The sequence below is a fragment of the Pseudorca crassidens genome, chromosome 19, assembly GCF_039906515.1.
Source record: "Pseudorca crassidens isolate mPseCra1 chromosome 19, mPseCra1.hap1, whole genome shotgun sequence".
NCBI lineage: Eukaryota > Metazoa > Chordata > Mammalia > Artiodactyla > Delphinidae > Pseudorca > Pseudorca crassidens.
Genome location: NC_090314.1, coordinates 56,492,110 through 56,514,643, shown reverse-complemented (window position 1 = coordinate 56,514,643; position 22,534 = coordinate 56,492,110). Strand labels below are relative to the sequence as shown.

At 52.5% G+C, this 22,534-nt stretch overlaps 1 protein-coding gene, 1 long non-coding RNA gene and 2 other non-coding genes across 6 annotated transcripts; 3 read left to right on the top strand and 1 right to left on the bottom strand.

Annotated features, from left to right (window-relative positions):
* The first annotated feature begins 21 nt into the window (after window positions 1-21).
* PRCD (photoreceptor disc component) lies at window positions 22-22,454 on the top strand. Of its 2 annotated transcripts, XM_067717240.1 has the most exons (9): window positions 22-1,141; window positions 2,167-2,338; window positions 2,633-2,701; window positions 4,727-4,801; window positions 5,200-5,288; window positions 16,717-16,859; window positions 17,382-17,480; window positions 17,936-18,034; window positions 19,503-22,454. In XM_067717240.1, exons 2-4 carry the CDS (start codon window positions 2,265-2,267, stop codon window positions 4,746-4,748), a joined length of 165 nt encoding a protein of 54 aa, XP_067573341.1. In that variant the 5' UTR covers window positions 22-1,141; window positions 2,167-2,264; the 3' UTR covers window positions 4,749-4,801; window positions 5,200-5,288; window positions 16,717-16,859; window positions 17,382-17,480; window positions 17,936-18,034; window positions 19,503-22,454. The 2 variants fall into 2 exon arrangements, 1 of the variants encoding a protein (XP_067573341.1); XR_010937736.1 differs by lacking the exons at window positions 22-1,141; window positions 2,167-2,338; window positions 2,633-2,701 and adding an exon at window positions 3,628-3,642.
* On the bottom strand, window positions 4,110-16,770 carry LOC137212986 (uncharacterized). 2 transcript variants are annotated; one of them, XR_010937740.1, is made up of 3 exons: window positions 16,590-16,770; window positions 15,675-15,706; window positions 4,110-4,373 (listed from the first exon to the last, which is right to left on the bottom strand). It is a non-coding gene; the product is annotated as an uncharacterized lncRNA (long non-coding RNA). The 2 variants fall into 2 exon arrangements; XR_010937739.1 differs by lacking the exon at window positions 4,110-4,373 and adding an exon at window positions 8,920-9,645 and having other exon boundaries at window positions 16,590-16,766.
* Window positions 19,318-19,401, top strand: LOC137213722 (small nucleolar RNA R38). The gene has a single exon (XR_010938344.1). It is a non-coding gene; the product is annotated as a small nucleolar RNA R38 (small nucleolar RNA).
* On the top strand, window positions 19,851-19,923 carry LOC137213723 (small nucleolar RNA R38). Its single transcript, XR_010938345.1, has one exon. It is a non-coding gene; the product is annotated as a small nucleolar RNA R38 (small nucleolar RNA).
* Window positions 22,455-22,534: the final 80 nt, after the last annotated feature.

The following is a 22,534-nucleotide window of genomic DNA, read 5'->3' as shown; positions in this document are numbered from 1 at the left end:
ACTGAGGGGTCCCGGGAGGAGGAGGAGGCGGGCAGTCACGGGGCGCCGGGCCGCACGGGAGTGCGCCGCGGCGCGTGCAGGTCTGGGGGCACCGGGTCGCGGCTCACGCGCTGGGCGAGGCCGGGGCGTCTGCGCGTGTGCCCCCTTCCCGCGGCGGGGAACTGACTCTAAGTCGAACACTCCCAGGCATTTGCGGCGTGGCCGCCAGCCCGAGGGGGCGGCGCGAGCCCCTCCAGCTGCGCCGCGGTCCGAGCTGAGTTCCCGCTCGCTCCCGGCCTCTCCCGAGCCAGCCGGGGGGCCGCGGCGCCACCCGCAGAGCTCCGGACCCCAGACTCTGGAGGGTTTAGGACTGGGGTCATCTCCCTACGCCATCACCTTACAGGAAAACACCAATGCGGGGATGGGGGGCGGCTGTCGAACTTGAGCGCCAGAGGCCTGCGCCAGCCTTTCCTTCCCGCCAGCACTCCTCCCCCTCGGGGCACGCACGTGGCGTCAGAAAGAAGGCCCTGGGTGGCTTACTGATGACACAGGCAGGCCCAAACCTGGCGCCGCTCCTAATTCTGACCGTGGGGGAGAAAAGCTCGAAGGAGAGGCCGCTGGGCCGGGCAGAGAGAACCTGCGGTGGGTGGGTCGGTGGGGTTGCCAGGAAGTCTTGGTGGTGGGGGAGGCCCAGGGCGCTGGAGACATCTCAGCCACCAGGACCTGGATTAGGGAGGGGTTCTGTGGGTGGAGGAGACAAATTCTTGTCCTGGTGGCCTTCTCAGGGAAGGGGATTGGACCAGAGGTGGGGACTGTGCCTCTGAGAGCCACCTGGTCCCCACCCTGCAAGCAGCTGCTCGATTCTGGTATGGAGGGGGTCCCACCTCTGACTCCCAGTTGAAGCCTGAGGCCAGACCCGGGCTGCAAGCATCTGAAACATGTGACACATGTGACGGCTCTTGTGGGGTGTGTCCAGTTCTCCCTAAGACTCCCTGCTGACACTGCCCTTCCCAAGTCTGTGTCCACTGCTCAAGTATGGCAAGAGGTGGCGGCTGTCCTCTTCAGCTTTGGTTTACGTGTTTATTTTTAAAAATTCTGTTTCAAAGCAGAGGGCCCTAGGGCACAGCCCTAGCTCCGGGCCTTGCTGGAGCCCAGGGTTCAGGTACGTTACTGGAATCCTGGGCGGGAGGCCTCTTGCCGCTCAGGTCTCAGTTGAGGGAGGGAAACTCTAATGCCCTCTTCTGGGGGTCTTGGAAAGAGATGGAGGAGAGTGTGTGGGCTTAGTTTCTTACGCCACTCTCGGACCCGTGTTCTCTCTTTTGGCCTGTGCTCCGCGTGCTTCCTGGGCCGCCTCTGATAGCTTCCCAAGAGCCAGTGCAGTGGCCATCCAAACGGCTGCCCAAGAGGTTCCCCTGGGATGTGGACAGAAAGTAGGAGAAATCTTGATTCTATTCACTTTGATCTCACCCTTTACAAGTTTTATGTATGTCTCTGGTGCGGGACTAATACAGTTTGCACAGTAATATAGTATATAATTTGTGAGTGGATGCATATATCCCTTTTCCTGAGTGCACACTTAGATTCTGCCTTTTACTGAAGAAGGTATGTAATCAGAAACATTTGGAAACGGCTGTCCAGAGGTTAGAAGTGAACCACTTAGCCAGCCCTTCACTCCCTGGCCTCCCTTGTCTTTCTGGCTTCATCATCTATATTCTTCCCCTGTCCTCCTCCCCTCCCGATGCCTCCCCTGTGACATCATGACTCCACCAATACTCAACTTCCAGTTGCCAGAACATGCCCTGTGCTTTCACGTCTGCAGCCCTGGCGGAGTCTTCTGTCTGTGGGCCCACCCTTCCTTGAGCTCCTGCAAATACAGATGAGCCCAGCTCCTCTCTGAAGATTCCCCTGATGCTTGCGACTCCCAGAGTGCTCTGTAGGCACCGTGAATAGACTAAGTCTGTCTGTGGTGGTCATATGTTTAACTTGCCCGTGCGTTTGTCTAGACTCTAAGTCCCTTGAGGGTCAGGCCCAGGGCTTACTTATACCTACATCCAGAACAGACTGAGGTCGATTTACCCTGCCACGGGGAGGGGGGACAACCGGGTCCAGTGAGGTCAATCAGTCTTCACAAGGTCGGCTCTGCTGACCCCACTAATCAGCTTGAGCCTCCTAATCCGTCGCCTGCAGGAGCCTCAGGAAGGACCGCAGGGGCTCGGGAGAGCTGGCAGGGGCCATCTTGGCCTTCTCCTGCGGACGCGGTCTGGAGGGGATGGGGCAGCTGAGCCATGTGCACTACCCTCTTCCTGCTCAGCACCTTGGCCATGCTCTGGCGCCGCCGATTCGCCAACAGGGTCCAACCGTGAGAAACTGACTGGGCCATGGGCTGGGGTCGGGGAGAAACTACTGCGCTGGGTTACAGCCAAGCTGAAGGCGGGCGGGGGCTTCCTGGGCTCCAGGGAGGCTGGGAGGGACTTGCCAGGGAGCCCTGAGAGGTTCCCCCTCGAAGTAGGGGGAACTTGGAGCCCTTCAAAGACGCTGGCCACAGCCTCCGGTTCCAGAGCCCAATGTGGCTTAGGTCTTGCAGAGAAGCAGGAGCGGGGTCTGGGGTCTGGGTGCTGCCCACAGCTCTGCCTGCCTCTTTTCCCTCCCACAGAGAGCCCAGTGGAGTAGATGGGGCAGTTATGGGCAGCAGCTTGGAAACAGACCTCCAGTCCTCAGGCAGGTAAGGCAGAAGAGTCTAGGGTGGAGGAGGAAGGGTGTCGCTAAGGAGGCTGCCGCTGTCCCCTGTCCCTGCCCAGGCCCCGGGGGTGTTCGTGGGTATGTGTGTGTGTGTGCGCGTGCGTGTTCCACGCTGGCCCCTCACCCCAGCTACCCTGTTCACTGTATGCCTAGTGGGCAGGCCGAATGTCTGTTTTCTCCAGTTGGGAATGGGACTCTCAGCTTCTCCTCTGGACCAAAATTTCTCTGCCTTGCTTGTCCTAGTGCGGGGTGGTCCCCAGGGTCCCTTCTGTTGGAAGGTGCAGGGGGAGTGGAGGGAGGGATGAGGCAGAAGCAGCTCTGCGTTGCTTTGCTTGCCTTCCCTTCCCCCTCCCTCTCCCGCTGCCCCCCCCCTGCCCCCCCAGCCTCGGCAGCAGCGGAGCTGCCTGAACCTCCAGCAGGATTCGCTGTCCAGTCCCCAATAGAAGGCGCAGGAGGAGCATGACATCATCAGCACTGAGTGCCATTGGCTGGGCAGTCCCTGCGGGCAGGACACTGTCTCCAGTGGCCAGAAAGTTAACTCTTCCCTATTCTGGAGCCATGTGGCCTTTACCAGGGGTGAAGATTGGGGAACTTCTGGACTTTTCCTTCCCCGCTGACTAGTGTCCTTTGATGATAGGGGCTCTATGCCCAAGAAGACACTGAAAAGTCAGCACATATTTCTGAAGAACATACAGTTGGAAATGTTCATTTGTGCCTTTGGGCCCATCTAGTGTGGGGGACCTATCTGAAGAGTGATATTCTCTGCTGTGGAAGGATCTTCTAGCCCCCGGCACTGCTTCTCTCACTCCCCTGAAAGGAGGCTCAGACGGCTAAGACAGTGAACATGCACACTCGCCTGTGCACCCCACGTCTCTTCCAGGGAGTGGGCGATGTGCCTGCAGTGTGCCCCATAAATACGTCAAGGTTGGCAAGCCGAGAACTTGGGTCTTTCTCTGTGTCTCTGCTCTGACTTCTCAGTCCTTGGGTTCCCCCAGGTTTGGAATGTCAGAAGGCCTCCTGGGAAGCCCAGGGCCTGTGCAGGAAGCAGAGTCATTTCTGTGACGCCCTTCCTCGATAGCTGGGCTAGCTGAGAGGGTCACAATGGTGCCTAATTATGGCTACCGGTGAAATGGGCTGACACGTTTAAAATGACGATCACTGGGCCCTCAAATGCTGACTGGTCCTCACTGTTGAGTTTGGGTCTGGAGCGGGGCAGCCTGAGTTTAAATCCTACCTCCGCTCTTACTGAGAGGCTGTGGGCAAATTATGTAATCTTTTTATTCATATGTATAAACTGTGATTAATAACGGACTGGTTGTGAGGTTTCTGTGAGGTTTAAATGAGATAACCGTAGTAAAGCACTCAGCACAGAGTAACTGCTCAGTTAACGCCAGCTCTACTCTTGCTGTTATATGATCAGTGCTTTATTCTTCCTCAGGGGTTTCTCATACATTAACTCACTCGGAAGTCTCCATGGCCCCAAAGGTTTGGCAGTTCAGGTGTTTCTAGCTCTTGTCAATGGTGCAAGAAGCTGAGGGGCAGGGAGACGTAAATGACTTACTCAACATCGTCCACCCAATTTGTGGCTGATGTGGGACTGACAGGTCCCTGACTTCAGGCAGTCCATCTCCTCGACTGAAATGCCCCTGGACCTCCTGTCGGGAGAGAAAAGGCCAAATCTGGAACCATCTGGCCGGGCCTGGTCTGCTGTGGCCTTGCCAGAAGGAAGCAGTTGCCTGTTAACTCCTTGGGACCCAGCTAACTGGTCTACCAACCAACCCCTTCTGCCAGTGGTGGCTCCACGGAGGGCTGGCCCAGCGGGGCAGTAGACGTGAAAGTTCTGCTCTCCGGTTCCACAGTCATAAATTCCAATTGGCTTCTGGGGTGTTGCTGATTCACCCTCAATAGTGGGGTGAATCGCTAGGCTTGGGGGCAGGAGGAAGGGGAAGGCTGGAAGCGTGGGAGGGTCATCCTCCAGTCTTCTGACTCCATGCTCTTTTCTGTTTAGAGAGAAAGAACCGCTGAAGTAAGCCCTCGCCTCTTCAGGAGGAGCTCTGCGCCAGGGCCAGGGATCAGCTGGCAGGTAGGGCAGGGGCTGCAGCCTGGAGGAGAGAGGGCAGGGCTGGGGACAAGAAAGGAAGAATACAGAGCACGCAAGGCCTGGCCATGTGGGAGCAGAGCAGGCTGTCTTCAGCTCTGTGGTCACGATGGAGGTTAAGGGTAGGAGGGTGGACTCCTTCCGTCGGCTCCTACTTTGAGCCTGTTATGTTCCAGGCCACAGGGCAAGGGTTAGTTTTAAGAGAACTACGTGTGGTCTCAACAGCATTTTCTAGGCCTGGGGATGGTGGTCCTGCTGGGGGCCTGAGGGCTGTCTAGAGGACTTCTCAGGGAGAGGCAGTGCTCTGGGATGCCCACTCTGAAATACAAGGCCCCGCTCTGGGGTGGGAGAGAGAGCCGACCCGGCTTGGTTTTCTCTTTCAGCTCACGTCCTGGTGTGCCCCCCACCCCCGAAGGACACCGTGGTGGAAGGAGCTGCAGGAGGGAGACTAGGGAAAGCAGCCATTGAGAAGGTAGACTCCCCTTTTCGGCCCCCAGACCCACCAGTCTGCGCTTCCCCCAAGGCCCTGGCTCTGGGGCTTCTGAAGCTGGGCCTGGCCGGGCAGGCGGGAGGGGCAGAGGTGCTCAAGCTCTGGGACGGGCTCCCTTCCTCTGAGGAGGCCCAGAGAGAGGGACTCAGTGGGGTCCCCCCATTTAGCTCGGGGGCAACCCCTGCCGCCCGGGGCTAGAGGAGGGAACAAGTGGGGGGCGAGGAGACTCCAGAACTGAGGGACAGAGATGGTTCACATTCACAAAGGAAGGGCTGCCCTTTCACCCTCCTCTGAACCCTCGCAACAACCCACGGAGGCTGGTCATGTTATTGTCCACGGTTTAGAAATGAGGAAACTCACAGAGAGCTTTGCTGATTTGCCCAGCGTCACCCAGCTAGTAAGTGGAGGACCCCAGGCTCACAGGCAGGTTGCAGAGCCCATGCTCTTCACGCCCACAGCGCAGGCCTCCCTGAAGCCGCCTGCAAGTCTGCAGCTGCTCAGTGGAAGACGCGGTTTTACTGGCCTGGCCGCCCATCTTTGGCAGCTCAGCTTGTCCAGGGCTGTGTGGTGTCACTTTGCGATGGTGGCACTCACTTCCTATGACATTTGCCTCTCCCTGGTCCCCAGAGGTCACCCTGCCACTGGCTGCTCTGCTGAAATGATCAATAGGAAATGCCGTTCGGATCTGTGACATGTCTGCCTACAGCTGGATGGAAGCAACTCACAGCTTGTCCTCGGAGTGTGTCTTCTGTGTGTGTGTGTGTGTGCACGCGTGCCCGTGTCCCAAATGGGCAGTAGCATGTGGGAAGGGAAAAAGCATGACACTTGCTTCCGTCAATCTGCTGACTGCTCGGTAACGGCGGTGGCCTCCTTTGCCCCCAGCTGCTCTGCCCTTTCTCTCTCTTTACCATCCTGCCTGATCCTGAGCAGACAGAAAAGCAGATTTCCGCTTCTGCTCCCTGCGGTCCAGGCGCAGACCCTGCAGGCTGCTGCTGCCAGCTGCCTTGCAGCCATTCGTCTTCCAAAGCTCCCCAGACTCCCCCCACGTGCATCTCACCTCCCCATCCAGCCCCCATTGCCCATCCAGCAACAAGGTCTCTGCCCGGCTGGGCCCCGCCCCTGACTTTCAGGAAAGAGGAGCTGGGGGAGTTCTCTAGACAGCAGGAAAGGGTGAGGTGCAGCCGACTGGACTCGGGGAACCCACTCTGAAGTGATGGGGAGTTGGGGGGGCTGCTGCAGGGAGCCTGGCGGTTCTGTGGGAGCCTCACAAAGTAGGGCAGGGCGGAGGCAGGGGAAGGGTCTCATCAGGGGAAGGAGCTGCACCCCTGACGCGGGCCACGAGTTCGTGACCACCTGTCTCAGCTCCTGTCAGCATGTCTTTCTCCCTGGGAGGCATCAGTCTTCCTGGTGACAGGACTCTCAGGCTGAGGGCCGGAGTGCACTGCTCTGGGACCCAGTCTGTACTCCGTGATCCAATGTATGCATCCATTCTCTAATCTACTTGCCATATTCCTGTCACTTCATCCTTGCCTCCGCTCTCTGCCATTTTCAAGTTGCCTGTCTCCTTCCACTGGGCTTAGGAATTGTCAGACCAAGGTCGCCTAGCGGCACCGGGGCTGGCTTACGGCCCAGACGCACATCCACAAAGTGACACCCCTTTGCAGCCCTGTTCTAAGAGCCTGCTCAGGAGATGAAGGCTCCTCTGGGGACTGGTTCCAGATGGAGGGAGGGAAAGCAAGAGGAAGGGGCTGCTGGAGGTGGGGGGATGTGTCTGCCTGGGCTTGGAGGCTGCCCAGGCCCTGGCAGCCGGGGTGCCATGTGGGCTGGGCGGGAGGGGCTCTCTCCCCCAGGGAGCAGGCTGGCTTCGGTGGGAGCAGATTGTGTTTACACCTTCCCCACACACCCGGCCCACGCTCGCCTCTTCTTCTCAGGGCTCTCCCACCCCTGGGCTCTCTGCACAGTCTGCACATTGGCAGCTTCTGCTGCAGAGAGTTGCCACCCTCGGCCTAGAGAGCCTCTACGGGAGGCTGCCCGGGACCGAGGCGCCCCTTCCTCGGCCCACCATCTCCTGTCACAGCAGCTGGTAGGAAGCCCATGCTGGGGTGGACCCAATGTTCCCAAAAGGCTGAGTCCTTCTCCCCTCCCATTTCCTTGGAAAGAGCCGCTGCTTGGAAATGGGAGCAGGAAAGTTCAGGGGCTTGGTAGACTGACCATAACAGGAGGGGGGGATTAAGGGCAACTCGAGAGACAGAGCTGGGTCACTCCTGGTCCGGGGTGTGGGCTCTTATGAAATGATGATAAAGGATCTGAGAGGGAGGAGCCCCGAGTCAGGGCACCGGGTTGAAATCTTGACGCCGCCACCACGTCCTACCTCTGTGGCCTTGGGTAGGTTACTGAACGTCTCTATGCCTCAGTTTCCTCATCTATAAGATGGAGATAACAGTAAACCTTCTCACAGGATTATTGTAGTGTTAAATTAGATAATGCGTGTCAAGGGCTTACCATGTTTAGTGAGTGTTCAGTATAGGTAAGCTAGTGTAATTGTGTTTATAAACTGTCAATTACTGAACAGTTAGTCATTTCAGAACAGTTAGTAGGTTCAGAACAGCTAGAGTCCCTCACCCCCTCCCCACAGCCCTTCCTGGCCTGTCTTTCCACATACACACCAGCTGGGCAACGGGCAACCCTGAAACAAATGAGAGGAGAGCAGAAGGTGGAACTTCTGGGTGGGGGCCACCTAGTAAGACCCAGTACCCAGTGAGATGGTACCAGAGTGCACCACTGTTGCTTCTCGGTATCTAGAACCCTGTCCCAACCTCCAGTGGGAGGGTCCTGGCCTGGATACCTTCCCCGCAACGGGCTCTGCTTCTCCGAATGAATCTCAGCTCCCAGAGAAGACAGGAGGTGGTTGTCCTGATTCTTTTCCATCCTCCGTCTGAATGCTAATCTCCCTACTGATGGGAGCCTGAGTGACAGGGAAAAGGCTGCTCGGAGCTGCAGGGTGGCCGAGGGCAGCAGCCGGGAGCGAGCGGGGAGGTGCTGTCTGCTACTTCTGTGGCTGCAGCTCAGGGCCGCTGCCAGTCTCTCCTGGAGATTGGGACACGACCAGAGAGCTAATGAGGTGCCAGGGGTGGGGCGGGGGAGCAAGGGAAGCAGCTGCCACAGCTGCCTGGCATCACCCTAGGGTGCAGATGCAACCAGGGAGAGTACCCGCCCATCCCAAACGTGTGACCGAGTGTCTACAGGCACGATAGTCCTGGGCAGGGGCAGAGAGCACAGGCCCCGGTCCTAGACTAGGGGGCACGGCGCCTATTGGAGGCCGGCACAATGGCGCAGCACAACAGCAGGGGACCCGACTGGTTCCCCCAGGCTCCCAGGACCCCTCTGCAGGGCCCTCACTGTTAGGAAGAAGCCCAAGACCTTGAGATAGAGGCAGTAATGCTTCTCTGTGAGCCTCAAAAGAAGGAGAGTAGCCAAGTGGCTCATATTAAGGTTTACTTGACTATCATGATGATGATACCACTCATATTATTAATACTGGCTAATAGGTCTCAGACACTTACTCCGTGCTAGGCGCTGTACCAAGAGCTTTATTCATAAGCATCATCTCACTTATGAGGCAGGAACTGCTGTTAACCTCATTTACCCAATACGGAAAGTGAGGTTCACAGAACCCACTCAAGGTCACGCGCAGCTGGTGGCAAAGCCAGGACCCGTGCCTGGGCAACACTGATGCCCAAGCTTGTGAGGCTGTCGGGCGAGGAAGGAACAGTCTAGAGCGGGGCCTGTGAGGAAAGCCTGGGGTGACCGTCCTCCAGGCACAAGGCATGAGAGCTGCGGCCTCACCCCAGCAGTGCCTTTGCAGGTGGGCCGGGCGGGGTTTGCCAGGGTGATTCACATGCTCTCTCTTCAGGAACCTGGGGTTCAAGGGCAGACCAGACTCTGGGTCGCGAAAGGCCAGTCCTTGTCTACCAGCTGAGGGGAAGGAGGAGAGTGGCCCCTCCAGGATCTGTCATCCCCTTCAGGGAGGAAGCAGTGGCCACCGGCAGGGGTGACGGACGGCGAGGCCAGCACTGAGAGCCACTGCCACTGCCATTCTGCTACCTCCTTCAACCAGGGCAGAGCCCCTGGGAGGGAGACGATGGCAGCCAGCGGCCCGGCTGGAGGCGGAGCTAGAGGAGCGGGGAGCTGTTTGTTTTTGCAGGGGGAGGGCGCAGGGCATGTGGACCAAGGAGGTAGCTTCAAGAGGGATCCACGGACAAACTGGAAACAAGTCCTGGAACTTTAGAAGTGCAGACCCTCTCTGTGGAATGCACATGCCCCCTAGTGGGGACTAAGGCTAGAGGGTGGAGAGAAAATTAAAAGCGTTACAGATGACCATGACCTACGAGCCTGGGTAGGAATGGCCAGTCCTATCCTTCTGTGAACACACACACGCCCACATAACATCACACGCAGAAGCCAGCTAAACTAAGTATTAGAGGAAACTATTCCATTTATTCACCTGCTCCTATCTGACAAGCACATATTGGGAGCCTACAATGTACAAATCCTGTGTGAGGTGCTGGGAATGAGACAGCGATAAGAGGCAGTGCCTGCCCTGCTGGTTAGTACAAGACCAAGATCCTGGCCTGGGAGGTCCAGTTCTGCCAGCCCAGCCACTGCCTGGTCACTTGACCTTTCCTTCTCTGGACCTCAATCTCCCCATTTAATAGGCATGTGTTGAACCCAGGTGGGCTGGCGCTGGGGACGTAAAGGACTAGTGACCATCCTCAGGAAAAGAACTGTCTACTAAGATGCAGGGGATGGACCAGATGACCTCTGGGGGCTCCACAGCTTCTCCCAATCAAAAGAGACTCTGGGGCTTCCCTGGTGGCGCAGTGGTTGAGAGTCCGCCTGCCGATGCAGGGGACGCAGGTTCGTGCCCCAGTCCGGAAAGATCCCACATGCCGCGGAGCGGCTGGGCCCGTGAGCCATGGCCACTGAGCCTGCGCGTCCGGAGCCTGTGCTCCACAACGGGAGAGGCCACAAGAGTGAGAGGCCCACGTACCGCAAAAAAAAAAAAAAAAAAAGAGAGAGACTCTGGTGGACTGTGTCTGGAGGTGCTAACAAGGGCTCGCTCACTCAACAGACATTCACGGAGTGTCTGTGTGCCAGGCACTGTGGATGCAGAAATGAATTAAGACTTCCTGCCACAAACAACCAGAAAACTGAGCAAAATATAAGAAACAGACACTTGACAATGCACAGCACACAGGACGGTGACCTCATGATTGCCTCAGCGTCTGCCTCAGACAGCTCCCTGCCTGCGGCGCGGGGAGGGCAGACCACGCAGACCACGGTGGTCTCACTAGGATGAGGAGACATGATGAGAGTTCAAGACGGTGCTGGGTGGGGGGCTTTGCAAAGGACATACATACAGATCAATGAGATCCAAAGACAGGACAAAGGTGATTCAGTGGAGCAAGGAAAATCCTTTCAATAGAATACAGAAAGCACTAACCATAAAAGCAAAATGGATAAACTGGACTTGATCAAAACTGGAAAGACTGGGAGATAATATCTCCCAAGCAAGTATCTGAGAAAGGACCTGTATCCAGAATATATAAAGAACTTTCACAACTCAATAAGAAGATAGGCCTATACAAAAAGGGAGGGTTTTAACAGACACTTCACAAAAAAGTATACATAGGGCCAACAAACACACAGAAAGATGCTCAGCGTGATAGTCAACGGGGAAATGCACGTTAAAACCACAATGAGACATTATGACACACCTACCAGAATGGCTTAAAGACTGACCATAACAGGTGTTGGTAAGGGTGTGGAGCAAGTGTAACTCTGTAATATGTTGCTGGGGGAGTGTAAGCATCACAAAGCACTTGGGAAACCCGTTTGACAGTTTCCCCTGCAGTTATCTAAGAGGGATGAAAACTTATGTCCACAAAAAGGTGTGTACAAAAACGTTCATTGCAGCTTTATTCATCATAGCTCCAAACTGGAAACAGCCCAAAGGTCCACCAACATGCACGGGAATAAAAATGTTGTGGTGCATTCATACAATGGAATGATATTCAGTAATTAAAAAGGAAATGAACTACTGATCTAAGCCACAACACGGGTAATTGAGAGAAGCCAGACACAGAAGAGCACCTACGGTATGACTCCATTTATATGAAATTCTGGAACAGGGAAAACTAATCTCTAGTGACAGAAAGCAGACCAGTGGTTGTCTGGGGCCGGGGCTGTATGGAGACCTGACTGTAAAAGGGTGTGAAGGGGATCTCTGGGCGATGAAAATGTTCTCAATTGTGATGGGGTCGTGGCTGCATAGGTGTATTCCTTATTGGACTACTGCACTGTACATTTTAAATGGATGCATTTTATTGTATGTAAATTACACCTCAAAAAAGATGACTTAAAGAGTTTCAAAAAAAAAAAAACCAAAAAAAACAAGAACGAAGACTTGATTCTTGCCTTGCTGTCTAGTAGAAAAGCCAGACACGAAAACAAATAATCATAAAACAGTGAGCATTAAAAGAAGTATGTACGTTCACATAATAAGAGTGCCGCTTACTAAGTGCTTCCCTCGTGCCCGGGCGTGCTAGATACTCTTTGCGTGCACAGTCCTAAGAACGTCGTGTGGGGTTTGGGAGAGCCTCTGCCTCCTCCTGTTGCAGATAAGGAACCTTAGAGAGAGGTGAAGTCATCTGCTTGGGGTTACTCAGCTCGAATCAGCAGAGCGTGTGCTGAAACAGCCTGCTGTGGACGCTGAGGAAAGAGCTAGGGGACTGCTTGAGCACCTCAGGTAAGATTTCTCAAGGGGGTACTGAAGCATGAGTTGGGATTTGCTACGCAGAGGGAAGGATGAAGGGAAGGAAATGTCAACGCAAAGGAAACAAACAGCATGAGCAAAGGTGCTGCAGCAGTTGTGAGAAGGCAGGGTTTCTGGGAAGGAGAGATGTGTCCAGAAAACAGCAGAAGAGGTCAATGGGATATTACTTATTCTTCAAATTCACTTATTTTTTTAAAAACCCATTAAGTAATAATTTTATGAGAGGCAACAGATGTTCCGAGCAGGCGAGTGAAGTGTGTGCTATTGGTCAACACAGGAAAGAATCCACCGCAACCCAAGGTCATCCATTCTCAATAATTAGGGTTCGTGTTGTTCTGTTTCTTCTCCTCCAGGAAGTTAAAGCTATGTTCAATGGTCCCAGATCCTGAACAGGATTTGTGGCCCTGTTTCACAGTCCTGAGAAACTGAAGGGAAAACATCCTCTATGCTTTTATGATGGGCTTTCTAGCTGGATGAATTAAAATCGCCAGAGTTAACAAAACATGATCCACTGTCATAGCGTATTTTTCCAGGAAATCCAGCACAGCAGTTAAAACCATAGGTTTGGAGGCTAGATTGAGTTCTCAGTGCCCCTACTTACTAATGACTTTCATCTTTCTGCACTTTGGCTGCAAAATGGGAGGATAATGACAGGGCTGTTGTGAGAGTCAAATGAGATAGCAAACTGAAGGTGCTTAGAATCGTCAAGTTTTATACATTAAATATGGGCAGCTTTTTGTATGTCACTCAGATCTCAATAAAGTGGTTTTTTAAAAAAGGTGTTTAGAGCAGTGCCTGGCACGGAGTCAACACTAGACACCAGCTGTTATTTTTTTCAGGATGGTAATTTGAGTGTGTCAGTTTGTCTTTATTTTACCACGATCCATCCTTCCAGAGAATAATCATTAAAAAAAAAAAATTTCGGAAAATGTCGATCATATCATTTAGGATGATTTTGATTCTTTTTTTGGCTGAGTTGGGTCTTTGTTGCTGCGTGCGGCTTTCTCTAGTTGCAGCAAGCAGGGGCTACTCTTTGTTGCGGTGTGCAGGCTTCTCATTGCGATGGCTTCTCTTGTTGCGGAGCACGGGCTCTAGGCGCACAGGCTTCAGTAGTTGTGGCACGCGGGCTCAGTAGTTGTAGCGCACGGGCTTAGTTGCTCCGCGGCATGTGGGATCTTCCCAGACCATGTCTCGAACCCCTGTCCCCTGCACTGGCAGGCGGATTCTTTTTTTTTTTTGGTGGTACGCGGGCCTCTCACTGTTGTGGCCTCTCCTGCTGTGAAGCACAGGCTCCGGACGCGCAGGCCCAGCGGCCATGGCTCACGGGCCCAGCCGCTCCGCAGCATGTGGGATCTTCCCGGACCGGGGCATGAACCCGTGTCCCCTGCATCGGCAGACAGACTCTCAACCACTGCGCCACCAGGGAAGACCTGGCAGGCGGATTCTTACCCTCTGTGCCACCAGGGAAGCCCAGGATGATTTTGGTTCTAACAGAACACCCAACTTGAGATGGCTTAAACAACACGGTGGTTTCTTTCTTAAATCTCACACTCTGTATTTCACTGAAACTAAGATGCCATTGCTCAAAAGATGCCTCCCACATTCAGAAATACTAACATGTAAAAATACGTGTCTCTGAATCAAACAAAAGGTCTGAAGGCAGGGGGTTTGGGGACTGGTTTCTCCAGCAGTTCAAAAGCATCTTCAAGGGTTCATGCTCTTTTCTCCTCTCTGCCACCACAGACCTTCCGCTCTTGCTGGGAAACGGGCGTCACGGATACAAGATGGCTTCGGTGCTCTCAGGCATCTCCTCACGATGTCCCAAAGCCGGAAGAGAGGCTACTGTTTTTAAAAACTAGAAAACGTTCCCAAACCTGGCAGAACTGCGCCGCAGACCCTTTCCTGAAACAATTCCTGGCAAAGGGAATAGCTTTCTATGGCCGAGATGCACTCCTTTGGGCAGGGCAGGGGCTTGCTCAGTGGCTCTGCTGTTTGTAAGACAGAGGAAGGACAGCTGCAGGACTAGGAGTGCCTGCCACACGGGTGAACTTCCCGGGATATCACTGGTGCATCTGCTCCCAGTTAAGCAGCCAGCTGCTTGGGATATACCTACCCTCCTCATGCTTTTACTAATAAAATTAAAGATTCCTTTTCAGGTTAAGAAATTCACCTCAATATTTAAAGACTCTGTTTTCTATATGTGGGTTTCGGATACCATGTCTTAAATCCTAGCAGTGACTGGAACTCAGTGAGCTGACCGCTTGAGCACAGCAGGCCAGCTGACCAGATTTCCCCTTTGCACTCAGAGTCGAGGTCCCTTGAACGGCCCTGGGGACTCTTGCCCTGTTCAGCTTGTGATCTACTTCTGTCACTTATCACTAGACTGTGTGACTCTTTCCATGTAATAAATAGAGGTCTACGCCGGCCTTGAATAATGTAAAACTCAAACGTCCTAGACCTCACCAGCAACGAGTGCAAATGAAGGCACACTGGCCTCGGCATTTCGGTCTCAACAGCTCTGAGCCCTTGCCAGCTCATTCAGGAATTCTGGTGCATTCTTTGAAGTCTTTCTCAGTTATTTCTGGATTGCCTAAGCAGTGCACCTGACGTGTGCTCAGACGCAGGCCTCTCATTGCATTTTGCTCCGGCCGCTTGGCCACAGCCCAGCAGCCCGTGACACCGCCATCCGCCGTGAGCCTGTTGCTGCTCCACCTAGTGCCCTGTCAGGTGTGAAAGCTACACTGTGGCCTCTGGCACAGTGGCCCTTCTCGAGCTGCGACAAATGGCCCTCACTGCACACTGGGTGGCAACTAGTCTGGGACCCAAAACAGACCTGCCAGGGCCCAGAGCCTCTGCCTTTCACTGATCAGCTCCTGCAGGCTCTCACCCTCACTCTTCCTGCCAGAAAGTGGCTCGAAACAGTGCAACAGGTGCCCATCATTCTCCCCCAGTTTCCTCCCTAACCACCCATGCAAACACACAAAATCCCTCTTCCTTCCCCTTCCCCCCAAACCAAAAACCCTTATATATAAGATCCATTTATATATATACACACACGGTGCAGTATAACTTTGTGGTGAAAGCACAGACTCTGCAGGCTGGGATCAAACCCTGACACCACCAGTTACTAGTTGTGTGAACTGCAGCAAGTTACATCATCTCTCAATGCTTCTGTTTCCTCATCTGTAAAAAGGGGGTAGCGATCATACACTGCACTGTGCAGTGGTGAGGATTAAACGAATTAATATCCGTAAAGTACTCAAGGAGTGAATGGCATACAGTAAGTGCTATGAAGTGTTAGCTATCATCATTGTTTTGCCTGCAGATCACCTGCCCACACAAGCAGTTTTTGGCAAATGCCGCACTTAGGGTCTGAGACGAAAGGAATTTAGTTTGCAGGGAGAGACCCCATTCTTTCTTTCGGTATTATACAAAATAATCTGTCTTCAAGGGTAAGATAGAGAAACGTAAGGGCCAATTTCACACGATAGAAGCTATTGCTAAGTTAATGATTATATTTGTGAAGTACTTACTGTGAGCAGAGGCAGTGGAATACCAACTAGGCCTGTGAGGAAATTAAAAAGAAAAAACAAATTAAAATAGACTTCTGCCTTGAAGAGCTCACAGTCCAATTGAGGGAGGCGAACATTAACAAATGTGGTAACTTGAAAATAAGTACCCACAGTGTATTACCACATACAGAACAATTTAATCCAGACTAAATGCCACTGAGATCATTGCTGAGGGCTGATGAGCATGGGGAGAAGGTAATACAGAAAAGGCTTCGTGGTCTTGCAAGTTTAAACCAATTTCCAAATAGGTGTAAACTCTGGCTCTGATTCTAGTTGTTGTTTTGCCCTTTTGTTATTTCAAAACTGAAGCCGGGGTGATTACCTGAAAATCAACACTCAGGAATAGCAGAGGGCATTACACTATTCTCAGTTCTTTTCGTAATTTGATTATTTTTCCTTGTCGGAATTAAAGCCGCGCCCCAGTGGGGCGGCGGGGCGGCGGGACCTGAGGCGCGGGGATAAGCCCCCGGGTTCAGGGTAATTTAGAGCCCGGCCCAGCCCGTCGCTCTCGGGCGCCCTCTGCCGGCCGCGCCCGTGCCCCACTGCTCTCGCCCCAATTAAGAGCAACTGAGCGGGACGTCGAACAATTTCCCGGGAATCTCCCTCCTCTTCGCTAACGCAGCCAACCACCCCAGACGAACTCGCCCCGCCCCAAATAAAATCCGCACAGCAATTAAGAACGAAATCCGGCAGGGCCTCAGTTCCCTCAACCGTTCCTCTCGTGAAGTCCCCTCGAGTTTTCTGAGACCTCCACCGCCCACCCAGTCTCGGCCAGGGACACCCTGTTCACTCAATAGATAAATGGCTTTGTGGACCAGGCGACAGTCCACCTTCGTTTTCTACCGGCCGTGGTTCTATACAGAGCAGGCCTCTCACCCCAGGCTCTCTACTGTCCCTGGCGGCGGGGACCATCTAATCCCGGGTCCAGAGCCGCGCTGAGGACGCGGCTGCCCCGCAGCGGCGGCTGTTTGCACTACATTTCCCATCAGCCTTTTCTCAACAGCGCGAGAGTTCCGGCGAGACTGCCGCGAAGACTTGCGCGCAGGCGCGGCCCTTCTCTCTTTTCGGCGTCGGTCTTGTGGCGGGAAGTCATGGCGGCCTCAGGCTGGTCCGAGCTAGGCCGGCAACCTCGGACCTTTGGCGGCGGTAAGGCTGCGGAGGTGGGAAAACGGGGTCTTTCTTGACACGGCGCTAGCACACTCGGCCGCCCCCTCCTCGAAGGAGAAATGGTGACTCTTAAGCCTGGTCTCGCCCCCAGTAGGGTGGTTGGGAGGATTCGCTGAGATAACTGGGGAAACGCTTTCCAAAGGGCGCGAGTGTTCATTAGTGAGCGGGGAGAGCCCAAGCCCACCTTGGCGTCGGAGCGGCCCTCCTGGGGGAGAGCGGCCCTTCCGTATTGCGCAACCCCCGCGCCCCCCTCCCCGGCTTTGCAGACACCCATGTGCTGAGCTCGCAGCCCCGCGGCCTTGGCAGGTCCCCAGGTCTTTACACGGAGCAGGCTGACAGGGACGGTTCTCGGTTCACTTCAGGGGTGTTAGCGGCTGAACGGCCCCAGTTTTTACGTAACTCCAAAGATGGTAATTAGGGGGATGGTGGACTTTGTTTGGAAAGCCGTAGGCCGTAGTTTTACAACGACCCTTAACACGCTCACGTTTCCGTTCCCCACAGGCCTTTGTTTGGCAACTGCAGAGATGGTGAGAAGCCGACGTGCACGTTGAAGCTTAAAACCAGCGAATGGAACCCTGAAATGAGTAAGAATGGATGCAGGTAAGACCTGGGGGGGCACCAGAAGTGAGAAGGGGGAGGTGGTGTGAAGGCCTACCGCATACCGCGCCCTCACGCTCTGGTCTCAATTCTGAAGTTCGGCTCTGTGAATCCGGGTGGACCCAGAGGTCCCGTCAGGGTCCTGCCTAGAATCCAGAAGTGAGGATGGCCTGAGCCAGTGTAATCGGGGCCACTAGGTGTCACTGAAATGAAAGTGGATGCCGCTGCATACAGGGGTGAAAGGAAGACTTGGAAAATGAGCTTTGCTTGGCTGGGATTTAGAAATGTTTTGTCACTGGTTGAGCTGAGGTTGGTTTGAAGTTATCCCTGTTTGAAAGGACATCTTTTGTGAGGAGTTCTGACTCGCTTAGGTTCAGCTTTTTTAAACACCATCGAGAATCAATACCTTAAGTTGGTTTCTGTTAGAATGAAGTGTGTTATCCGTATTTCTCTTTTAGATTAAAGATGTTGGCTGTGGACTTGGAAAAAAGTCACATGAAAACCATCGTTCAAAGATACTGAGTGTAAGGATCTTTGTGATGAAATTTCTGTGAATGGTAAGATTTTTAGCTCTTTCACAGAATTGCATAGGTTATGATCCCTTTAAGTGTTGGTCAGTTAGATTCTGAGATGTGTGGGTCTTCCAGGATTATTAGTGGCTGGATAAGAGAAGTGGTATGGAACTCTTTGCTAGACCCCTGCCAAGCAGCCTCACAGTGTTTGTTACAACCCGACATGAGGTAGATATTTTCCCTGAGTTGCTACTGAGTAAGTAAACCGAGACAATGAGTTCACTCACCCATAGTACGCGGCTAGGTGTTTTTTTGTTTTGTTTTTAAAGAACCATAAAGATATAGCTAATTGATTTTGGGAGGTGGGGGGGTGTTATTATTACTATTAAGCTTTTTTTTTAATTTAGAAAATTTCACTGATGTAATATTGTCAGTTGTAAAGAGGTGTGTCTCAACCAGATTGTAACAAAATTACCACAGCTTATTCCAAAAGAAACTATTAAGCTTTATTGAGGTGTTAGTTGAACAACTAGTTACTGAGTTAGGCCAGTGGTTCTCAGCTTGGGGTCGGGGTGCGCTGGGACGCAGTAAGTACCCCGAAGTACCCTGCAGTGCGCAAGACAGCCCCCACGACAAAGAGCTACCCACCCAAAGCGTCAGTAGGTTGAAATCCCGTGTTAGACTAACTTGAGAGATCTAGACTCCAGTCTCAGCCTGTTACCAGGTTGACCGCACCAGAGCCTTATTTCTTCAGTTTGTAAAAACAGGAATGGTGCTTCTCAAACCTGGCTGTGCACCTACAGAGGTTTGAAGTAGTATACATGTTCTGGACCCCACCTCTGACCATGATGAGATGGCTCTGGTTTAAGAGCGGGTACGGAGGAACAGTTAGATGATCTGATCTACTTTTAGCTCAGGGATTTTTATGACAGCAAGATTATAGTACTGGCTGTTTTTAAGTAGCTCTCAGGGCAGATCTATAATCCCTGTCTTAAAGCACTGAAAGCCACATGGTTGCTCTGCAGTATTGTTCTGCACACAGAGGTGAGTGAAGGAGAAATGACCTTGTTTGATGTCGATTCCTCTTGGCATCAGGTACCCTTTGTGCAGCTGGCCTTCAGTGGTCTGGCTGAAAGGAGTAATCCGCACCGCCTCAGGCATTTTACTGACGCCAGAAAGATGCTGGGGTGTATATACCATACTTGGCTGCTAGACACTTTGTGCTAAGGGAGACCCTGGCTTTAAAAGGACAGGAACTGTCAGCGTGTCGGGTCTGGGATGCTGGGTGCAGCTAGGCACAGTGCTGCGGGCTGGCTGAGGGGTGGGAGCTGAGTCCATGATGATGTGAAGTTATCCCTGTCTGAAGGCAAAGAAGGGTCTTTCTGTGTGGAATTTGTATATCTGAGACTCAGTTTCCCAAGTTTTTTTAATGCCTGATTTAAAAGTGAGCTACCTGAGAGAGATTGTGTATATCTTCTTGAATAGGTTTTTCTTTGCAATTTCTCCTCGCCAGGTACAGTCTCAGCCTCAGTTTGAGGCCGAAAAGGATGCTCCAGAACAAGACACTAACTAGCAGCAGTGCCGTTTCCGCTGCCCTGGACCCGAGGCGGAATTTCTCTCGTGTGTGTAATGGAGAAGATCTTTGGAACAGGCTTGGGGGGAGTGTTCTTTTTGCTTCCCCTGTCCTGGCCTTTGAGTTGTGCTGAGTGGCAGGGAGACTTTGACTTAGGTTTGTCTTCTTCGCCGGGTGTCTGCAGTGAGTGAGACAGAATTGAACTGCTTTGCCTGAAGCAGGTGAAACGATGATTCTTCTCGTGTTTGTAAGCTTTCTCTTTCTTCTTACGTGTCCCAAAGAAGCCCCACAAGCCTATGATGGTTAGTTATCCCTGTCTGAAAATCTCAACTGATGGAAAACCATCTGTTCTGAGGCTTAAGGGGCTGGCCCTGTGCTCTTAAAAGAAGTTCAGGCTCTAAGGGATCGAATTGAATGGACTCCACAGGGAATTGTGCATACCCTGCCAAGACCCCAGTCCTAATGCATTCACCCCTCTGCAGCTTGAAAAGCAGTGGTGTGGCTGCCCTGTCACACTTTAGGCCCCTTGATTAATGGCTCTGAGGGCACAGGCTGTAAGAGGTGGCAGAAGTGGGCAAGTGGCCCAGATTTGGTTTATACTCTTATTGTGGAATGAAAGGGTGCTTGTCACATATTTCAAGAAAATGAATGTGCTGTTTGAAACAGACGGGAATGGCAGTTGTATGGCAGCTGTGGCAGTGAGAACACTTCAGGACTATCTGACCTCTTCCCCTTGCACCGTATCCTGACATTCAGGAAAGACGGTACAGTGGCACTAGCAGAGCGATTTGGTTTCCAGGTGCTTTGTTAACACCAGGGAGCTCTCCTGGTGTTCGCTCAGCTCTGTCTGAATGGCATGGCTGGCATGTGAGCAAGAGAGTAGCAGAGTGGAGCTGGGCTTTGTTCCCATTTAAATGCCGGGCTTGAACTGGACACAGATTGCCTTTCTTTTCTGTTGAAGTTGGGAGGTGTGTGCAGCTCTTTATACGTAAGGTCACATATTTGTTCGGTCACCAAGGAAGCTATATTTGGAGTGAGATTTAAAGAGCCTGAAAACCGGTCCAAGCAGCTTATAGCTGGGAGTAAAACAAAGCAAAAGGACGTGTTAGCAAGTGAGAAAGTCTACCTCCTGGGTTATAGCCTGCTTCTGCGTGGACTTGACTGCTCTGTGGGACCCAAGTGAACCTGTAGGTTTGTTTCTGTTTCTGTTTTTTTTTTAAAGCTGCGGCCGCACAGCTTGTGGGATCTTAGTTCCTCAGCCAGGGGTTGACCCCTGGCCCTTGGCAGTGAGAGTGATGAGTCCTAACCGCTGGACTGCCAGGGAATTCCCGAACGTGTAGGTTTGACTCCAGAGGGTTGAATATAAATGTGGCCAGCACTTCATGGCCGCTCTTTACTGGTACTGGCCACTTGCCAGATTCTGCTTCCTCAGATCACAGTCTCCCAAAAAGGGGAGTCATCGGGAACCACCAGGCTGCACTGAATTGATCTGGTGGTGCCTTACACGCACACACACATGCACACACGTGCGTAATGACTGATTGCTCAGAGTTCCTCTAGGATCACCTTTTTTTCTCTAGTTTTTTCTTTAAATTTAACCTCAGTTTTGAGTCTCTTAGTTGGCTGCTGCATCAAATGATTCTTTGGTTTTTTTGTTTTTTGGTTTTTTTTGCGGTACGCGGGCCTCTCACTGTTGTGGCCTCTCCCGTTGCAGAGCACAGGCTCCGGGTGCGTAGGCTCTGTGGCATGTGGGATCTTCCCGTACCGGGGCACGAACCCGCGTCCCCTGCATGAGCAGGTGGACTCTCAACCACTGCGCCACCAGGGAAGCCCGATTCTCTGGTTTTATAGGTTGCCTCCCAGTGATGCCAGATGGGATCAGCACAGCCCCAGGTGCTAGTTGCTAACGCCTATAAAATACCACCACCCCCTTCAAAGGAGAATCATTTAAGAGTTCTTTGGACTTCATCTTCAAAAGTAGCCAAAGAATTCAAGTGACAGGGTATCCCAGAAGTGAAATCCCAGTTAGTGAAATTAGGGTATAACTAAGACCATTCAGAATACTGCACACAGTTTAGGTGATCTTGGTACAGTAGCGGGACAGCAGTGATTACAAAATGAAAGTAATTAACATGTGCATGCTCTGTTGGGGAGACTAAAAGGAAAGAGGTGTTCAGCCCAGAAAGACATTTCTCAGTGGATTTCCTATGAAGTCAATGTGTCTTGGGTATAACTTTGAAACAAATTTAAAAATTTTAAAACTGACTTACTAGCATTCGTGGATTTCAGATTGAGACCCGTGTAAAAGCAGTGTTTTATTCTGTGACTCAGCATATTCTTTTATAAGTGAAAGTTTCAGAATAGTTGCGGGTAACAGGATGCAATCAGATGTTCTGGTGTTTATAAGTTTCCCACTAAATTGTTCTTATACCCCTCTAACCGGTTGACAGGTTTTGGTAACTACAGATGTGATGGGAATGGGGAAAATAAAGTATGGATAAAAATGGGTCCAGGCACCGGGAAGCTGTGGTTTCCCAGTAGCGGCTGTAGTCATTAAAGCCTAAATGTCCTCTCGCTTAATCACGTCTCAATTTCTGAAGTAGCAGCATTTTGATTCACCCCTCTTGTTAGGTGTGCTGATAGGGTCGTCCCTGCAAAACCACAGGCCCAAGGGCCAGGTTTGGGCAGGGAGGCTCTTGCCTACCAGACCTGTGGAGACATCCCCCTGTCCCCTCCACTGCCTTGCGGGGTAGGGTGTAGCAACATCAGACTAGACATCAGGACAGTAAATCCCAGGGTTTGCTTCAGGGGTAGTATGGTGATAACTCAGTTGGTTTACACTTCTATAGAAGCCCATGTAATCTAAAATAAAACTGCCTATATCAAGTCAAATTATTGAAGCCATGACGTTTAGTGTCCGATAATGAGGGTTCATTACCCAGTAATGTCCTTTTGGTGACAAGGTGGTAATA

What these genes read in the sequence shown, in the direction of transcription:
- PRCD (XM_067717240.1), top strand. Translation starts at nt 2,265, where the DNA reads ATGTGCACTACCCTCTTCCTGCTCAGCACCTTGGCCATGCTCTGGCGC. An exon ending in TTCGCCAACAGGGTCCAACC is followed by an intron (nt 2,339 to 2,632) that starts GTGAGAAACTGA and finishes TCCCTCCCACAG; the next exon opens with AGAGCCCAGTGGAGTAGATG. An exon ending in GACCTCCAGTCCTCAGGCAG is followed by an intron (nt 2,702 to 4,726) that starts GTAAGGCAGAAG and finishes TTTTCTGTTTAG; the next exon opens with AGAGAAAGAACCGCTGAAGT.